Source organism: Lithobates pipiens, unplaced genomic scaffold (genome assembly GCF_037356315.1).
Source record: "Lithobates pipiens isolate NorthernLeopardFrog02 unplaced genomic scaffold, aLitPip1_a1.2 Scaffold_16, whole genome shotgun sequence".
Lineage (NCBI taxonomy): Eukaryota > Metazoa > Chordata > Amphibia > Anura > Ranidae > Lithobates > Lithobates pipiens.
In genome coordinates this window covers 264,564,047-264,581,743 of record NW_027507748.1, presented here as the reverse complement: position 1 = coordinate 264,581,743, position 17,697 = coordinate 264,564,047, and the positions used below count along the sequence as shown (strand labels likewise).

The window sequence follows — 17,697 nt, the reverse complement described above, 5'->3', positions numbered from 1 at the left end:
ATTGATGCCCATGTACTATGACTGCTATTACATCTTTGTATCAATATCCTTTTCTATGTATCTTTTTTTAAATTGGTAATTGTTGGTGATATCTATACATGTAAACAATGTTACTTGAATAAACCATATAATGCATTTACTGCTGTTTTGTTTACTGACGGAAACAGTACCCACTTCATTTAAAGTCCCAGGGCAAACCCTTTGTTTTATTATATGTTACAGGGATGGAAGTGGGTTACTGGGGATACCAGCCCTTTCCCTTTTTCTATTTCCCATCTCATATGGAGTTGCCCAATTGTCCAGACATAATGGACACAGATCGTCCGATTCTTACATAACAATATGGGATCCCCAGTAGTATCAGACCCCAAACTATGCCTTCTGGGACTTCTACCACACGTAGAAATTGACAAATAAATTTTTAAGTGAAACTATGTTTATGCTACGTAAGGTAATAACCAAGGTATGGATGCAGGCTTCCCCCCTCCCCCTCCATACGTCAATGGTGCAATACCATTTAAAAAAACTAGTCTATGCACATAGGGGTTGTGCTCATAAGCACTCTTAAATCTGGGATAGGTGGCTGGAAGATGGTGGGAAAACTTGTACCTGAAAATTTGCTTTTGCCCATCCATGGGAGCCTTGTTGGGCTGGGAACGCTGCCTGCAGATCCTGGCGGACAAAAAAGACTTGAGTGGGAAAAAGAAGGGCCCTGCCTATGACAGGGCTCCTTGCCCTTTCTAGAATGGGGGAGAAAAGTACTTATTCCCCAGTGATGTCCTTAATAATGTCATCCAGAGAGGCTCCAAATAGCCTCCCAGCCTGGAAAGGCAAGTCCGCCAAAGCTTTCTTAGATGTCTGGTCCGCTGACCAACACTTGAGCCAAAGTAGCCGGCGTAGAACCACGGAGACCTTTGAAAGTAACGGGTCCATACCTAGGGCCGCATCATGGACATACTTAAGTCCTTGCACTAACTGGTCTGCCAGTTCCACACAGACTGGGGAAACTTGCTCAATTACCCAACTCGCGGTGTAATAACTTAGCCCATCCAGTAAGTGTCTGCGACACCAGAGCCGTGGCTAGCACTGGACAAAGAACCTACCCCACCATCGTAAAGCTAGACCGAGCAACTGCCTCAGCCTTTGTGTTGGCAGAATCCTTGAAAGAAGGGGACCCCTCCACCGGAATCATGGTCGTCTTATTTAACCTGGACACTGGAGGATTAACGACCAGATGGAATGCCATTTCTTCAACAAGCTCTCTTCAAAAGGGTAACGCACCGAAAACAGCCTCGGAACTGAAAAGGAGCTTGGCGGGCGTTCCTAATCCTTGTAAATAAACTTATCAAACTTATCAAAATAAGACGGGTAAGGAAATGCCTTTAGCGGTGCGGACCGGTTTGTGAGACCTAAAGCGGATGACACCACTGCAGATGCCCCTGCCGTATCCTCAATTTTCAAAGTATCAGGCACTGCCTTAATGAGTGCACCCACCAGCGCTTTCTCATGCACTGCAAGTGGCTGATTCTTCCTCACTGTCTGAAAGATCAGGGGCCGCATCATCCGAGACATCCAGGCAGGGGCCACCTGCTACGGCGGGGCCTGAGTCAACAAAGAAAACTCTCCGTCAATCACAGAATTCTTTGTTATACAAAACTAAAACTGCAAATTGTAGGGAAACAGTAAGATATATTACTAGATATTCAAAACAATCTGTGTTAATTAATGAATATTAATTATTTACCTATTATTCATTCTAGGCTACCCCAGTTAGCTGCTCCTAATGAGTGGATACAAATCCACAAAACGCGTAGAGCTTTTATAGTTGATGTCATGTCACAGCAACCATGTCCATACCATGGGTTTTATCTGGATGAGTCATCAATTTATTTAATACAAGATGTTTATGTTCTGTGACTATTCTGGATGTACTGCTGATATTGATTTTATTATATGATACATTGTCTACTATATGATATCTCAATCATGCTTTACTAATTTGTATCATATTTATTAAACGCATATTTATCACTGTATTAAGTCCATTATCGTCACCTATGATTAGCCTAGATATTATATTGTATGTCCCATCCTACCTGAGGGGTGTGTTATCATATAAAGTCCCGTTTCTTCCCCCTTGCCCCAATTTCCTCTTTGACTTGCCATCCTGACTGAGGAACAGTGCTGTACCATCCATCCTCCAGCAGATGGGACAAGCCATGAGGAGATCCGCGCTCTTGCCTGGCTTCAATTGCAGAGTCCAACACTATAGGCCCAGCAGAAACACTCCTCACATGGCTACTACAAGAAAATGGCCGCCGGCCACGCTTCCTCAGCTAGAGCACAAGTACCTAGAAAGCCTGGAGGCTACGGGAAAATGCCCACGGCACCCATCCCCCAATCAATGGCGGCTATACACGTGGGGGAAAAATGCCAGCTAACCTCCCCCCCTCCGTACCTAGAATGCCCGTACACCAACCAGAGGGGACCCCACCAGGCCAGGTAGATGCCAAACACAACATCCCTGCGCCCAGCAATTGGCAGCGCAAACCGGGGCGGGGGGGGGGGAATGAATTAATCTCCCAAAACCAACCAACCCCTTAGGGAGTAACCAGCTGCTCCACCGTGGCCGGATCGGTGGAGAACATACTTACCCCTCCTGCAGGGATTGCAGTTCGCACTCCACAGACAGAGCCACCTCCTGCCTAGACGGAGTGGCTTTCTGCCATGGCGACACTGAACCAGATGTCAGGTGTCTGGTCATATGTGTCCCTGCAAGAATTTTATCTCCCTGGCCGCCCCAGTCCAGAATGGGGCTTGTCTCAGCTGACCCAGCGCGGAGCTCAGGTCTGCACGCGCTCTGTGGCCTGGTTGGGGAGACTACCAGGCTCTATAATATCCAGCCTGTCACCCAGCCCAGCAATTGATTGTAGATGTATCACCACAAAAGAAATACATTTAAATAAAACAAAAGCCAAAGAACCACAAGTCCCAGCAGAGAGCCAGGTCCTTCTCCTAGACTAGGCAGAACAAAAACTGAGCTGCCTGTAGCAGAGTGGGGGGTTACTGCCAGAAAGGACTGCCCCTAGGCGGTGCTGTGCTTGTTTTTTTAATTTCTGCCTACTGAAGGTGGCAATATAACCCTAGGGTCAAACTGGAAGTGCTCTGTCCTTCAATGAACGAAACGGAGATTTACTTATTTGCAACATTTTTATAATAAAGTAAGAAACTTGGCTGGGGGTGAAGTGGAACGAAACTCTCTCCATCAACAGTTTATTTTTAATCGTTATGCTGCTAGCGTTAGTAAATACTGTAGATAGGAAAAATAATACTCTTGTTTAACTTTTTTTTTCCCAGAAATTAAAAGCTAAGGGGTGTTTTTTTTTTTTTTTTTTTTTTTTTTTTTTTTTCAAAGGTGTTTTTTTTAAATCAAAATAAAGCACGGAAATGGGATTGGTGAATTTGCGTGGAATATTAAAAATAAAATATATTTAAAATACATTTTATATAGCATTTGTTGTTGCTCAGATACAGGTTGGTTCTGCTTTATTAAAGTGTATTACCTTTGAAACCCCCACTATATGCTTTATATGTTCCTATTGACATAGCATACCTAAAAAAAAAAAAAAAAAAAAAAAAAAATAATTATAAAAAGTGTTAACTTTTCATAAAGTAGTTTGTTTGGAACAGGATTATACACAGCCCTCTATAGGGAGTTTATATTGTTCAGAATGACATGGGGGCATATAACTAGGGACAGGTCGGTTTAGAAATGCATTAACGATGTACCAGCCAAGCCTTGATATGTTTAAGCCTTTGTTAAGACGGTGTGCAAATCTAGTTTACAACCGATGATGATCTACCAGCACAGTACAGACTGGGTTAATTCTAGTAAAAATAACTTCCCAGCCCCCTCCTTAATACATAGAAGGGACATGTTGATTAGGATTTTAAAGAAAATAAAAAGGTATGGGGCAATTTTTTAACTTTTTTTTTGTTTTGTTTTTTAAGTTTAAAACAAGGTGCACTTTGTTTCAGCAAATGCATGCTTTATTCTCGTGGTCTCTGAACTCACTTGGCACCTTGGCGAGCCCAGGAGCCCTGTAGACAGATTCAAGATGTGGGTCAGCAAAAGATCTGTGCTCTCCCGTTTTTAGCTCTTCTTTAGGCCGCGTACACACGGGCGGACTGTTCGCTCAACTTTGTCCGCTGAACAGTGTTTCAGCGGACAGTCCGCTCGTGTGTGGGGCTTCAGCGGACAGTTTCAGCGGACAGTTTGACGAACAAAGTTTTTCGGAAATTCCGAAAAACTGTCCGCTGAAACTTGGTTTGAGCGGACAGTCCGCCCGTGTGTAGGCCACTTTCAAAATGAGCAAACTGTTCCCGCTCGGAGGAAAGTCTGCTCATTTTGAGCGCGTCTCCAGGTAGGCGGGGCCCGCGAAGGAGACGTCGCGGGCCCCGCCGCCTGGTATGGACTTAAAGGGGAACCCCAACGCCGAAAAAAATCGGCGTGGGGGTCCCCCCAAAGTCCACAACAGACCCTTGTCCAAGCACGCTACCCGGCCGGCCAGGAAAGGGGGGCGAGCGAGCGCGCCCCCCCTCCCGAGCCGTACCAGGCCGCGTGCCCTCAACATGGGGGGTGCCTTGGGGAAGGGGGGGCCGCGCGGCCCCCCCACCCCAAAGCACCTTGTCCCCATGTTAATGGGGACAAGGGCCTCTTCCCGACAACCCTGGCCGTTGGTTGTCGGGGTCTGCGGGCGGGGGGCTTATCGGAATCCGGGAGCCCCCTTTAATAAGGGGGCCCCCGGATACCGGCCCCCCACCCTATGTGAATGAGTATGGGGTACAATGTACCCCTACCCATTCACCTGTAAAATAAAAGTACCCAAAAAAAAAAAAACACAACACACGAGATAAAATATTTTATTGCACAGCTCCGGGGGTCTTCCGTCTTCGGGGGTCTTCTCGCCGGACTCCTCCGCTATCTTCTTGTAGCTCTTTTGCTAGCGGAGGAGTCCGGCTTTCTTCCTCCCCGCCGCCAGCCTCTTCTCCCGACTTCGGGGGTCTTGTCCCCCTCTTCGGTTCTTCTGCCGGGCCACCGCGCCTTCTTATAGCTCTTTTGCAGGCGGTGGCCCGGTCTGCTGTCGTCTTCTTCTTCTTCTTCTTCTTCTTCTTCTTCTTCTTCTTCTTCTTCTTCTTCTTCTTCTTCTTCTTCTTCTTCTTCTTCTTCTTCTTCTTCTTCTTCTTCTTCTTCTTCTTCTTCTTCTTCTTCTTCTTCTTCTTCTTCTTCTTCTTCTTCTTCTTCTTCTTCTTCTTCTTCTTCTTCTTCTTCTTCTTCTTCTTCTTCTTCTTCTTCTTCTTCTTCTTCTTCTTCTTCTTCTTCTTCTTCTTCTTCTTCTTCTTCTTCTTCTTCTTCTTCTTCTTCTTCTTCTTCTTCTTCTTCTTCTTCTTCTTCTTCTTCTTCTTCTTCTTCTTCTTCTTCTTCTTCTTCTTCTTCTTCTTCTTCTTCTTCTTCTTCTTCTTCTTCTTCTTCTTCTTCTTCTTCTTCTTCTTCTTCTTCTTCATCTTCTTCATCTTCTTCATCTTCTTCATCTTCTTCATCTTCTTCATCTTCTTCATCTTCATCTTCATCTTCATCTTCATCTTCATCTTCATCTTCATCTTCATCTTCATCTTCATCTTCATCTTCATCTTCATCTTCATCTTCATCTTCATCTTCATCTTCATCTTCATCTTCATCTTCATCTTCATCTTCATCTTCATCTTCATCTTCATCTTCATCTTCATCTTCATCTTCATCTTCATCTTCATCTTCATCTTCATCTTCTTCTTCATCTTCATCTTCATCTTCATCTTCATCTTCATCTTCATCTTCATCTTCATCTTCATCTTCATCTTCATCTTCATCTTCTTCTTCTTCTTCTTCTTCCACGTCGCTCTCTCCGGCCGGAATGCCAGAGCCGCGCTGTGCGGCCACTTATATAGTGACAATGGGTTGGTCACATGGTGACCCCGCCCCCTTACGATGTCATAGTCCCCATGTGACACCGCCCCATTGTCACTATATAAGTGGCCGCACAGCGCGGCTCGGGCATTCCGGCCGGAGAGAGCGACGTGTCAACATCTCCTGGAGAAGAACGGAAGGCGACAGAAGACCGGGCCACCGCCTGCAAAAGAGCTATAAGAAGGCGCGGTGGCCCGGCAGAAGAACGGAAGGCGGTGGCCCGGCAGAAGAACCGAAGAGGGGGACAAGACCCCCGAAGTCGGGAGAAGAGGCCGGCGGCGGGGAGGAAGAAAGCCGGACTCCTCCGCTAGCAAAAGAGCTACAAGAAGATAGCGGAGGAGTCCGGCGAGAAGACCCCCGAAGACGGAAGACCCCCGGAGCTGTGCAATAAAATATTTTATCTCGTGTGTTGTGTTTTTTTTTTTTGGGTACTTTTATTTTACAGGTGAATGGGTAGGGGTACATTGTACCCCATACTCATTCACATAGGATGGGGGGCCGGTATCCGGGGGCCCCCTTATTAAAGGGGGCTCCCGGATTCCGATAAGCCCCCCGCCCGCAGACCCCGACAACCAACGGCCAGGGTTGTCGGGAAGAGGCCCTTGTCCTCATCAACATGGGGACAAGGTGCTTTGGGGTGGGGGGGCCGCGCGGCCCCCCCTTCCCCAAGGCACCCCCCATGTTGAGGGCACGCGGCCTGGTACAGCTCGGGAGGGGGGGCGCGCTCGCTCGCCCCCCTTTCCTGGCCGGCCGGGTAGCGTGCTTGGACAAGGGTCTTTGGGGGGACCCCCACGCCGATTTTTTTCGGCGTTGGGGTTCCCCTTTAAGTACATTCCAGGCGGCGGAGCCCGCAACGTCTCCGTCGCGGGCCCCGCCTACCTGCACACGCGCTCGAAATGAGCGGACTGTTGCCTCGTGTGTGGGCGAGTCCGTTCATTTCAAAAGTTGCGCGGACTTAGTACGACGAACAAAGTTTGCCGTATTTGTCCGCTCAAAAAGTGCAGTGTGTGGGCGTGTTCGTTCATTCAAAAGTTTGAGCGGACTGTTTGACGAACTTAGTTTCGGCAGACAGTCCCCGCGTGTGTACGCGGCCTAAGGATGAATTGGCTTGGGAGAACTTGACTCTTGAGCACTGTGGGCTTACATGCTCAGTATCCTGGCTTCACGATCACTGCCTGGATAAAAAATAAAGCAAGGAGTAAAAAAGAACTAGGCATAAAATGTACAGATGTAAACATAGGCATTCATTACAGTCCATTATGGTATATCAGTGGTTAACTTCATTCCATCTCAAACACTTGCTGCAGCTCCTCTTAAGACATATTTTTTAATGGGCTCTTCCATTTCGTTCTCCACATGCTTTGAAATATACAATAAATAGCAGCTAGACTCAGAATCAAAAATTAAGTGTCACCGGCACAAATTTCTTTTTTTTTTTTTTTTTTTTAATAATACGTAACTCTCTATCTTTTAAATATCCAATCTGCAGTTATAAATCCACCACCAATGCTGTGAGGTAGGTAGTATTGTGATGAAGTGTGTCACTGCACTGACCCTAAAAACTTTATATATATATATATATATATATACACACACACACACACACACCTATACCTTACCACGTGAACAATTTTATCTGTGATTCATGAAAAAATTGCTAATAAAGTCATTCATCAAAATAATGAAAAAATAAACATTGAAAAGTCATGTGTTAATAATCCCAATAGTCCTCTTTACAAAATGCGAATTATCCGAATCCCATGTGCACGAATTCACATCTGTGACTTGAAAAACCTTTTCACCAATTCGTGAAGCACCACCACCTTCCAAAATGGACACTCACCAGAGCCAAGTAAAAATTGCACCTATGGTTTATGCTGGGTTACTCCTTACTCCTCTGTATCTCATAAAAAGCAGACATCCTTGCTAAACATATTTTAAAAATGTATTAAATCAATAGAGTAAAGATATAGTAGATACACTCACAAGTCTGGTGCCTTTAGACCGGCACTGAGTCTTTCCAGCAGTGGTGTCATCAGGAAGCTTCCCGATGATGCATAATTGGACGTGAAACGTGTAGAGGCTTCTAGGTAAGCTCCAACCCGGGAAATGGAACGCACTAGATAGTGACAGAAACGCACTGCTGGAAAGACTCAATGCCGGTCTAAAGTTACCGCGATTGTGAGTGTGTGTATATACTATATCTTTACGCTATTGATTTAATACATTTTTAAAATATCTTGCACAAGGATGGATGTCTTTTTTTTTTTTTTTTTTTTTCCATGAGATACTCCTTACTCTTCCACATTAGTTAGTCACAGTAACCAGTGGCAACCAATTTATAGGAATCTCAGATATACCTATTAGAGTGGAGGGGTTAACCTAGTATAAACTAAAGGCGCAATTTTTCCTTGGCTCTGGTGAGTGTCCATTTTACAAGGTGGTGCTTCACGAATTGGTGAAAGGTTTTTCAAGTCATGGATGTGAATTTGTGCACATGTGATTCGGATAAGCATTTTGTGAAGAGGGCTATTGTTCACACATGATTTTTCATTTTAATTGTTTATTTTTTCATTATTTTGAGTTTTGATGAATGAATTTATTAGCAATTATTTTTTTCATGAATGACAGATAAAATTGTTCACGTGGTAAGGTATATATTACTTTTTAGGGTGAGCGCAGTTACACTCTTCACTAGACTCAAAATCCGTTTACTGAATCAGATCAGGCAGCGATTGCGATTGGTTGACAGAGGTTACAGTGTGTCATTATCACTCACTGGCTGCTAGAGGTTACAGCGCACACTATGGCTCACTGTTTATTTTCTAGAGGTTACAGCACATGACTTCTGCTTGTTGATCGGTTGCTAGAGATTACTGTAGATCCAATACTGCTCACTGGTTGCTACAGGTTACTGAACATCTATACCACTCACTAATAGGTTGTCATAGGTTACTGCACATTATTACTGTTCACTGATTGGTTTCTAGAGGTTACTGCATATCCTTACCGCTCAATAATTGGTTGCAAGAGCTTAGTGCACAGCATTACTGCTCACTGATTGGTTTCTAAAGGTTATAGCACATCATCCCCTCAGTGTCTGCACACTATGGACTGGGGGGGGGGGGTTGTGGGGGGGACCTGTCACTAGACGGAAAACTTGTAGGAATCCTGAGATCAGTGGCAATGTTGGGGGATTGATGGGATCAGTGGCAGTGGTGGGGGGGGGTGGGATTAGTTAGGAGGCAGTACATTGTGGCAAATTCTGAATCATGTAGAGCAAAGCTGGAAATCTTTGGCAATTATATAATGGGGGATTCTACCAATGTAATGGGGAATTTTACAATGACCACCAATGTGAGGGGGAATTTGCACTGACCACCATGTAACGGGATTTTGCCCAACCCACCATTAGAAAAGAGGGATTTCTACACTTACACCAATGTAATAACAGCATTTACACCAAGCACCAGTATAAGGGGGAATATGCAATGACCACTATTGTCGGCGATTTGTACTGACCGCTAACGTAAGGTGACACTTCTACGCCAACCACCAATGTTAGGGGGGATTTACACTGATCAGCTATGTTATGAAGAATTTACACTGACAACCAATGTGATGGGGGATCTTACATCAACAGCCAATAAAGGGGGATTTCTGCACTGGCCACCAATATAAGGTGGATTTACACTCGCCACCAATTTAAAGAGGGCTTCTACATGGACCACCAATGTAAGGGAAGATTCAAAACTGTCCACAAATGCAAGTTTGGATTTTTTAATAACTGCCAATATAAAGAGGAGTTTCTACACTAGCCACCCATGTAATGGGTGGCTAGTGTAGACTGCTCCTAATACCACTAATGTATTAGGAGCATTCACATTACCCACTAATGTAATGTAACCTTCCAACTGGCTTCTAGTGTGAATTAAAGGATTGTACACCAAGCCCCAAAGTAATGAGAAGATTTACACTGACCACCAATGTTGTTTGGAAGAAGGGTTCCACCTCCAATTTGCTTACCTTTTGTAGAACAGGCTGATGTTGGGCTTTCAAGCATGCTCCTTTACCTCCCCAGTGGGCAGCATTCAGCAGAAGTGATGGTAGATATGACAAAAATATGAATGCTGCCTCTATTTACATATCAATGCCGCGGCCCATGATTATTTACATTTTAATGCTGCCGTCATTGCATGTAAATAACCTGCATTTATATGTAAAACAGGTGAGTCGTCAGTGCATGGCAATAGGGCAGAGCTGGGCAGCAGCACAAGAATTTTACACTGAGATATCGGGGGACACAGCACAGGACTAAAGCTTCAAGTGATAAGGGCATTTAAACTGGGATAGTAGGCAAGTATGAGGCAGCTGCTTTGGGCCCCACAACAATGAGTCCCAGGGCAACTGCTCCTTTCCCTTTCCTTTGACTCCAGACTATAAAACGCAGAGCACGTCACGGTCCTTGTAACATGTTCTTTGCATGTTATAGTCTGTGAGTTGCATTTGTCTTTCTTGTTTAATAAATGTAATTTTAAGCTACATTTGGATATGCGCCCTCTGGTGGTTTTTAATTTTTTTTCACGGTCACTGACTGCATAGTAGTGTAGCAAGATAGTGCCCCTGCTGTCATACGCCCACCATTTGAAGCTCTCCTGCAGACAAAGGTATTTTATGTTTGTGGCTAACTTCAGCCTAAATGTTGCCCTTTTTTTTATTTTCTTTAAGGTTTTTCCTCCTAGAAATCACCAGTCCGCTCCCTACAGAGGTGGCTACCAGGATCATCGGTATGAGTAATAACAATATATTCTTTGCTGGCTATTTGTTTTTGCATGTGTGAAATGTCTCTCTCCAGAAATGTTTATTTTTTATTTATTTTTTAAGAGATACAATTAATGTTCATCTGTCACTATGCTCATATCAACATAAAAATTATTCCCCAGGCACAAGCGTAACCATAAATATATATATAATAATGTATGTGTGTAATTGGTGAACACATCACACTGCTTTGCGCCCGTCCTATAGCCGAAAGACGGCTACAGAGCGGACGCTAACTGCCGGGAGGCCGTCCCTGGACGTCGTCCTGTTTACTTCCGCAATGCGCGCTCCCGCGAGTGCGCATCGGGGAAGTTCTGTTCTGGCCGTGTCCCTCGGACACAGCCAGTCACAGATCGCTGTAAACGGGCAATCACAGCGGCCGTTTACAGCGCAATCGGCCTATCCAATGTAAACCTATGAGATCATCTCTCAGCGCCGTTCTCCCTTCTCACACAGACAGCGTGTGCGAAGGGACAGATGAACGGCTGCAGCGGCCGTAAGTAAAAAAAAAAAAGTACCATCCCCGCCCAGTGCTATCTGTCCCCAGTGCCCCCTGTTGGTGCCATCTGTCCCCAGTGCCCCCTGTCGTCGGTGCCATCTGTCCCCAGTGCCCCCTGTCGTCGGTGCCATCTGTCCCCAGTGCCCCCTGTCGTCGGTGCCATCTGTCCCCAGTGCCCCCTGTCGTCGGTGTCACGTGTCATCAATTCCACTTATCAGTGCCTTCTGTCATCGGTGCCACGTGTCATTATCCTGGTGCTCCAGGGCCTTCAAAAGTGTAATGGGTAGTCAACAAGTTAGATGTGTAATTTATGCTCCTAGAGCATGTGATGGCGCTCCCTGCATGTTGGGCCTCTCTATGTGGCCAGGCTGTGAAAGTCCCACACGTGGTATCGTAATACTCAGGAGGAGTAGCAGAATTTTTTTGGGGTGTCATTTGTGGTATACACATGCCATGTGAGAGAAATAACCTATTACAATGACAATTTTGTGGAAAAAAATTAAAAAAAATAAATCTTAATTTTGCAAAGAATTGTGGGAAAAAATGACAACACCAAAAACCTCACCATGCCTCTTGCTAAATACCTTGGAATGTCTACTTTCCAAAAAGGGGTCATTTGGGGGGTATTTGTACTTTTCTGACTTGTTCGGGTCGCAAGAAATGAGATAGGCCACCAGTACATCAGATGTGATCAATTTTGTATGATTCGCACCACAGTTTGTAGACTCTCTAACTTTCACAAAGACCAAATAATATCCACTAATTTGGGTTATTTTTACCAAAGACATGTAGCAATATAAATTGTGGCCAAAATTTATGAAGAAAAATGTATTTGCATAATTTTGTCACAGAAACAAAGAAATATGCGTGTTTTTTTTTTCAAAATTTTCGGTCTTTTTTCATTTATAGCGCAAAAAATAAAAACCTCAGAGGTGATCAAATACCACCAAAAGAAAGCTCTATTTGTGGGAAAAAAAGGACAAAAAATTCATTTGGGTACAGTGTTGCATGACTGAGTAATTGTCATTCAAAGTGTGAGAACACCGAAAGCTGAAAATTGGTCTAGGCAGGAAGGGTGTTTAAGTGCCCAGTAAGCAAGTGGTTAAAATGTGGCACACTTATTACATCTAAAAAGCCTGTGTCCCACTCCAAGTGCAGAAAGGAGAGGGTGAGTATAATGTCAGAAAAAACACATGGACAACTCCGATCAGTGTGCTTCTGTGTAGTGCCACCAGAGCCTCAAAGAGATGACCATGGCATCTATGGCTGTGCTTTGCATCTGCCAAAGCACAAAACAGCGCCATAGTAGTAGGCAAACGTCAATGTGTTTGAGGGGCCTTCCTCCTTTTGTCAATCCTTCCTGAATGGGAAGAGAGCTGGCTTAAAAGCAAAGCGGGACTGGGAAATGCACACTAAAAGAGGAAGTAAACTCTCCCACTCTGATAGAGAATATACAAAGCCGCGCCAACCCTCCCCTACATATATAATATAAATTCAAATTAAAAGATAAAGACTAGTACAATTAAGTAATAGACTTCAAAAAATGTGAAGGTGGCCAAAAAAGCCAAAAATGGCATAAAATAAAAATAAAAAGTCCAATTTAAGAAAAGTTCACAGGTGAATCCAAATGACGGACATAAGTGTTCTTAAATGACAACACCACAGTGGTTCAACACTTTCCAAAGCGCGTGAGATACCCGTCACCATATGTTGAATGCGCTTACCAGAAAATATATGGAATGAAGCATATATAAATGATAAATGGATGACGTCCAGGTTAACCTTCCTCAGCTGGGTCAGCACTCCATCCCTTAGCGGTGTTTCCAAGGTAATAATCTGTTCAGTGGTCTCGATATGAAACACTCAGAGGCCTGTGGACTGTGTGCTCCTCTCCCACTCTGATGCTTCTTTTCATTTAGTCCATTATAATAAGTAATTATCAGACTATAGCCACTGTAATCCAGCTCAAATTGCATATTACTTACTGTTTAAAGAAACTTTAAAAAACTTGTTTCCAGGGGTTAGGCAGCGCCATTTTAAGTATTGTTTTCTGAGTCCACAGTGGAGTGTATTTCCGCCCTAATATTGAGTACTTCCTATTCTGTTAACCAAGCCTCCTTCTCAATCCAAAGTTTTATGGCAACCCTGCTTCCCTGTTCATAGCTGACTTGTTTTATTTCATAGTATTTACTTGTGGCGATTACCTAGTGTTTGCCTTTGTCAGTCTTATCAGCTTTAGCTGATAAGACTGCAGTAATGCTGTCCCATGCCCTGCTTTACACAGCATGTGATGTCACATGGGGTGTAGGAGGAAGCTCTCAATGATTCTGTAGTCTCCTGGGATTTCAGTGTTGTGCTGTAGGACGTCCTGATAATAGATAGACAAAGTACACAGAGTGTGCCGAAGATCAGGGGAGATCTGGGCATGCTCAGTGACATCATTCTAAAGAACAAAAAGGATTACAACAATACTAAGCAAGTAAGGAGATATCTCCAAGCAGTCTTAATTAGGGTTTTTTATGCTGATTTTACATGGGACAAAGTTGTGGGGGAGAGTTTACAACCACTTTAAAGCTCTGCACTAAGGCTCAGTGAGAGGCGACGGACTACAAGCACCATCTTTTAATAAAAACATTGCCACACAGAGTACATGCAGGATAATATACAATAATCAGCACATGTTGGAGAATATAAACCTTTGCTCCAGATGCAGTGGCTCTCTTAATAGGATATCACCTATGACCCTCTTTAGATTGTTTTCCTTGACTTTGGCAACATGTCTGACACCTGAAATAAGGCATTTGTTGCTATGCTTATGCTAGTGGATGTATAGAGCCTATTTTTATATTTTTCTTGCACTGTGTATACCCTCTTTTTTTTTTTTTTTTTTTTATTGGAGTCCGGTTGAATCACTCTTGTGATGTATGTGGAACCACCCCCAGTGCAACTAATCCCTCTGTGTATCCCTCAGGTGTGGCTGTAACTAGAGCCCCCCTTTTCAGCCAGAGTGTCTTGGCAAAATGCCTAAAAATTGCCCCTAAAATTGTGTACAAGCCAGCAGCTGGACCAAACCTGCCGTTTTTGTTACACGAAGCCACAGGTTTTCATTGTGCAACATTACAACTATGGCACTGCGACTGCCAGCATCCTAACAAATGCTGATGTCATTGATGATGATGAGGATGTCGGGCAATTGCACAGCCTCCTTGTTTGACCCTCTGTCAGCATTGGGGCAATGTTGTAAAACTTTCAGTTTTGCTTTTTACATTTTACAATGGGGTGCTTTGAGATCGTGCATAAATGTAACCAATTGCGAACCACTCACAATGTACTGCGGATGTGTGGCCCTGCTGGTATACTGCAGTATCTTCCTGGGTTTAGGGCATGCGTGCCCTGACTGTACACAGCGGGAGTCTGTCAGCAGGTCCGGGCTAATGATTCATTTCTGGGACCTGCGGATTTCCTGTATTCAATCACAGCCCAGAACTCTGTGTTGATGATCAACACAGGGCTCTGTACGGAGGGAACAGTCTCTGTTTCTTAACGCTGCAAAGTAAAACTTAGTGCACATTACACACACACTACTCATTGTTAGACACACATTTAACCCTTTGATTACCCCAGTTTTTAACCCCTTCCCTGCCAGTGTCATTAGCACTGATAACTGTATTGGTGTCGGTGGCAGTTAGTCGGTTCCCAGTTAGTGTCGGATTTCCCGCTTCACTCAGTCCCATTTTTTAAGTTGCTGATCACCGCCTTTAGTAGTATAAAAAAAAAGTAATTATATTATATTCATAGCTTGTAGATGCTAAAACTTTCACGCAAACCAAGGACATGTAGCAGAATACATTTTGGCCTAAATTTTATGACGTTTTGTGTGTGTGTGTTTTGTGAAAAAAAAAAATAAAAATGCAGTTTTTCTTTTTATATATAAAAAAATCAGTGGTAATAAAATGCCACCTAAAGAGAAGCTCTATAGTATGTATGAAAAAATTGTATAAATGTTGTTTGGGTACAGTGTTACACGACCTCACAATTACGAAGCTAGTTAAAATGGTGCAGTGCTGCGGACCCTGACATAATCCAGGGTCTCCAGCCATCTTTTCCTTTTTTAGATGGGCTGCTGATGCAATTTGATATCCCAGGACAAACATTACCCCTGTTCAAGATCTATGTAGCTAATTGCCAGCTGCTTCTCTTTAAGCTTAGAGTCCAATGCAATAGGTCTTCTTTAACTCTGATGTGGTTTGGTCGTTGCAGCGCTCTCAAAATAACGGTTCTTCAAGTCCTCTACTTGCTGCAAGCCCTTCCTATACATCTATAGTTCTGGCATTTCATCTGTTCTCACAAGAAACCACGTTAGACGCTGCAGAGCCTATCTTTGTCTAAGACTTCTGGGGGCCTTGCCCTTCCGGATGTTCAAGCTTATTCTTGGGCCATCCATCTCGCTAGGATAGTTGCCTGGCATTGCAATGATGAGGCAAAGCTATGGGTTTCCATGGAATTGGAGGACTCTCAGGGTACACGCATGATTTGGCTTTGGATTACATCCCCCTTGCCTAGGGAGCTTTGCGTACATCCTACTCTTGGTAGTATTTTACAGGTCTCCCAGGAAATGTTCCAAACCTCCCCAGTTTCTCCGCTTCTCACCTTTTGATTCCCATACTGGGCAACCCTGAATTCATTCCTGGCCTCCACATGGGCAATTTTATTGCCTTTCAACTCAAGGCTACACTCGCTTATCAGACTTTCTAACATCGGAGGGGACTTTGATATTTTCAGATCTCACTCATCTTGCCAATAGTTCTATGGACTTCTAGGTTGAACTTCATCTATGCTATTTTCTTTGGCGGTGCTCCCGCAACCAAGGCATTGCCTGTCTGCTTACCGGCTTTGAATCCTTGTGCCATGGGGGGAATCAGTACATCATTCTCTGTCCCCTGCTTTATGCTTCCTTGACCCACCCCGGGGAGGAATATACACCCTAGTTTCTCCCAAAATTGGAATCTGATCTAGTCTAGCTACAAAATCCTTACCAGATGGCACAGGGTCAGGTCTGCACCCAACTTCACTGTATTTTTCCGTATGACAAGATGTAACCACTGTCATTAACTTACCGCTGTTGAACTGCATGACAACCCGGAGGCCTGCCTGTTGCAATGGTCAATGAGTCAAAAAATGCAAAAACTTACTATACAACTCCAAAATGCTGTTAAGGTCTGCTTTCCTCTTTGCTGGACCCTCCTACGAAAGCTCTCTGAATTGCTAAAGTTAACAAACCCCGTGATCTCACTGCAAAGTATATTCCCATGGGCAATTCTACACACCTCCCTGGACGCCCTATTGTGATTGGCATAGATTCCATTACCTCACGTTTGGGGTGTTAATATAAACTTTTTTTTTCCTCCAACCACTGTAAAACCATTAGACTGTTGGCACATGTTGATGTGCAGGGGGGCTACATCATGGCCACTGTTTATGTGGCCTCCCTGTATACTTGAGTACCACTTAAGTTGGAAATTGAAGCAGTTCAGCATTGTTTTGTATAAAGGCCCTTCTCTTACACAACTTCAAAGTGCATACATCATTGAGTTGTTGGAGTTTGCCTCAACACACTTATTTTTGGTTCGATAACCATTTTTTCCTTCAACAGAAAGGAGTGGCAATGGGGGCCAAACTTGTCCCCAGCCATGCCAATCTTTTTATAGCCAAGTGGGAGGAGGATGGCTATGCCCAAAAGTGGCTTCAGTTGGTCATCTGGGCAAGATCTATAGATGGCATTCTTGTATGGAATGGCAGTTCCGATTCTCTTGATTCATTTTTTGTCTTCCTCAATGACAATAGGTCAGCGAAATCCCCCTATCAGTCTAGTCAGGCGAGGATAACCTTCTTGGATTTGGACATTGAGATTGTTGGTGGTCAATTCATATTTAAAATCCACTTTAAACCAACTGACCGCAACAGATTTATCCATGTGGACAGTTGCCAACATAGATCGTGGCTCCGCTCAATTCAGCGCAGCCAATTTCTAAGGTTGCGTTGGAACTATTCTGATACTGAAACCTTCAAAATTCAGGCGAATGTCCTAAAACAAAGATTCCTTGAAGGATATAATCGGAGTGAAGTTGAGGGTGAACTACAGAGAGCATTAGTGATGGAGAGAAACTCCCTGCTGAGACAGAGAAACCCAGTTCTGAGTTTAATAATACGTTCAATGAAACCTTTAAGTGATCATTGATCACCTTATTTTCTACTGAACATATGCAGATTAAGTCAATTATTCGTAAGCACTGGGATGTTTTGAAAAGACAAAATTCTGGGCCCCCTACTGCCAGACCAATGTATGGTGATATACAGGGAGTTGCCATCTTTA

The 17,697-nt window shown here is 44.0% G+C and overlaps 1 protein-coding gene across 6 annotated transcripts in view; it reads left to right on the top strand.

Moving 5' to 3' along the window:
* LOC143982543 (uncharacterized) overlaps window positions 1-17,697 on the top strand; it is a 147,755-nt gene that overhangs the window by 62,185 nt on the left and 67,873 nt on the right. For 5 of the 6 annotated variants that reach the window (XM_077481380.1, XM_077481378.1, XM_077481377.1 and 2 more), the window contains exon 3: window positions 10,733-10,791. The exons of the other annotated variant lie outside the window; for it this stretch is intronic. In XM_077481380.1, the coding sequence (XP_077337506.1) occupies window positions 10,733-10,791 (59 nt within the window). The remainder of the gene's footprint in view (window positions 1-10,732; window positions 10,792-17,697) is intronic. 6 annotated transcript variants of the gene reach the window in all.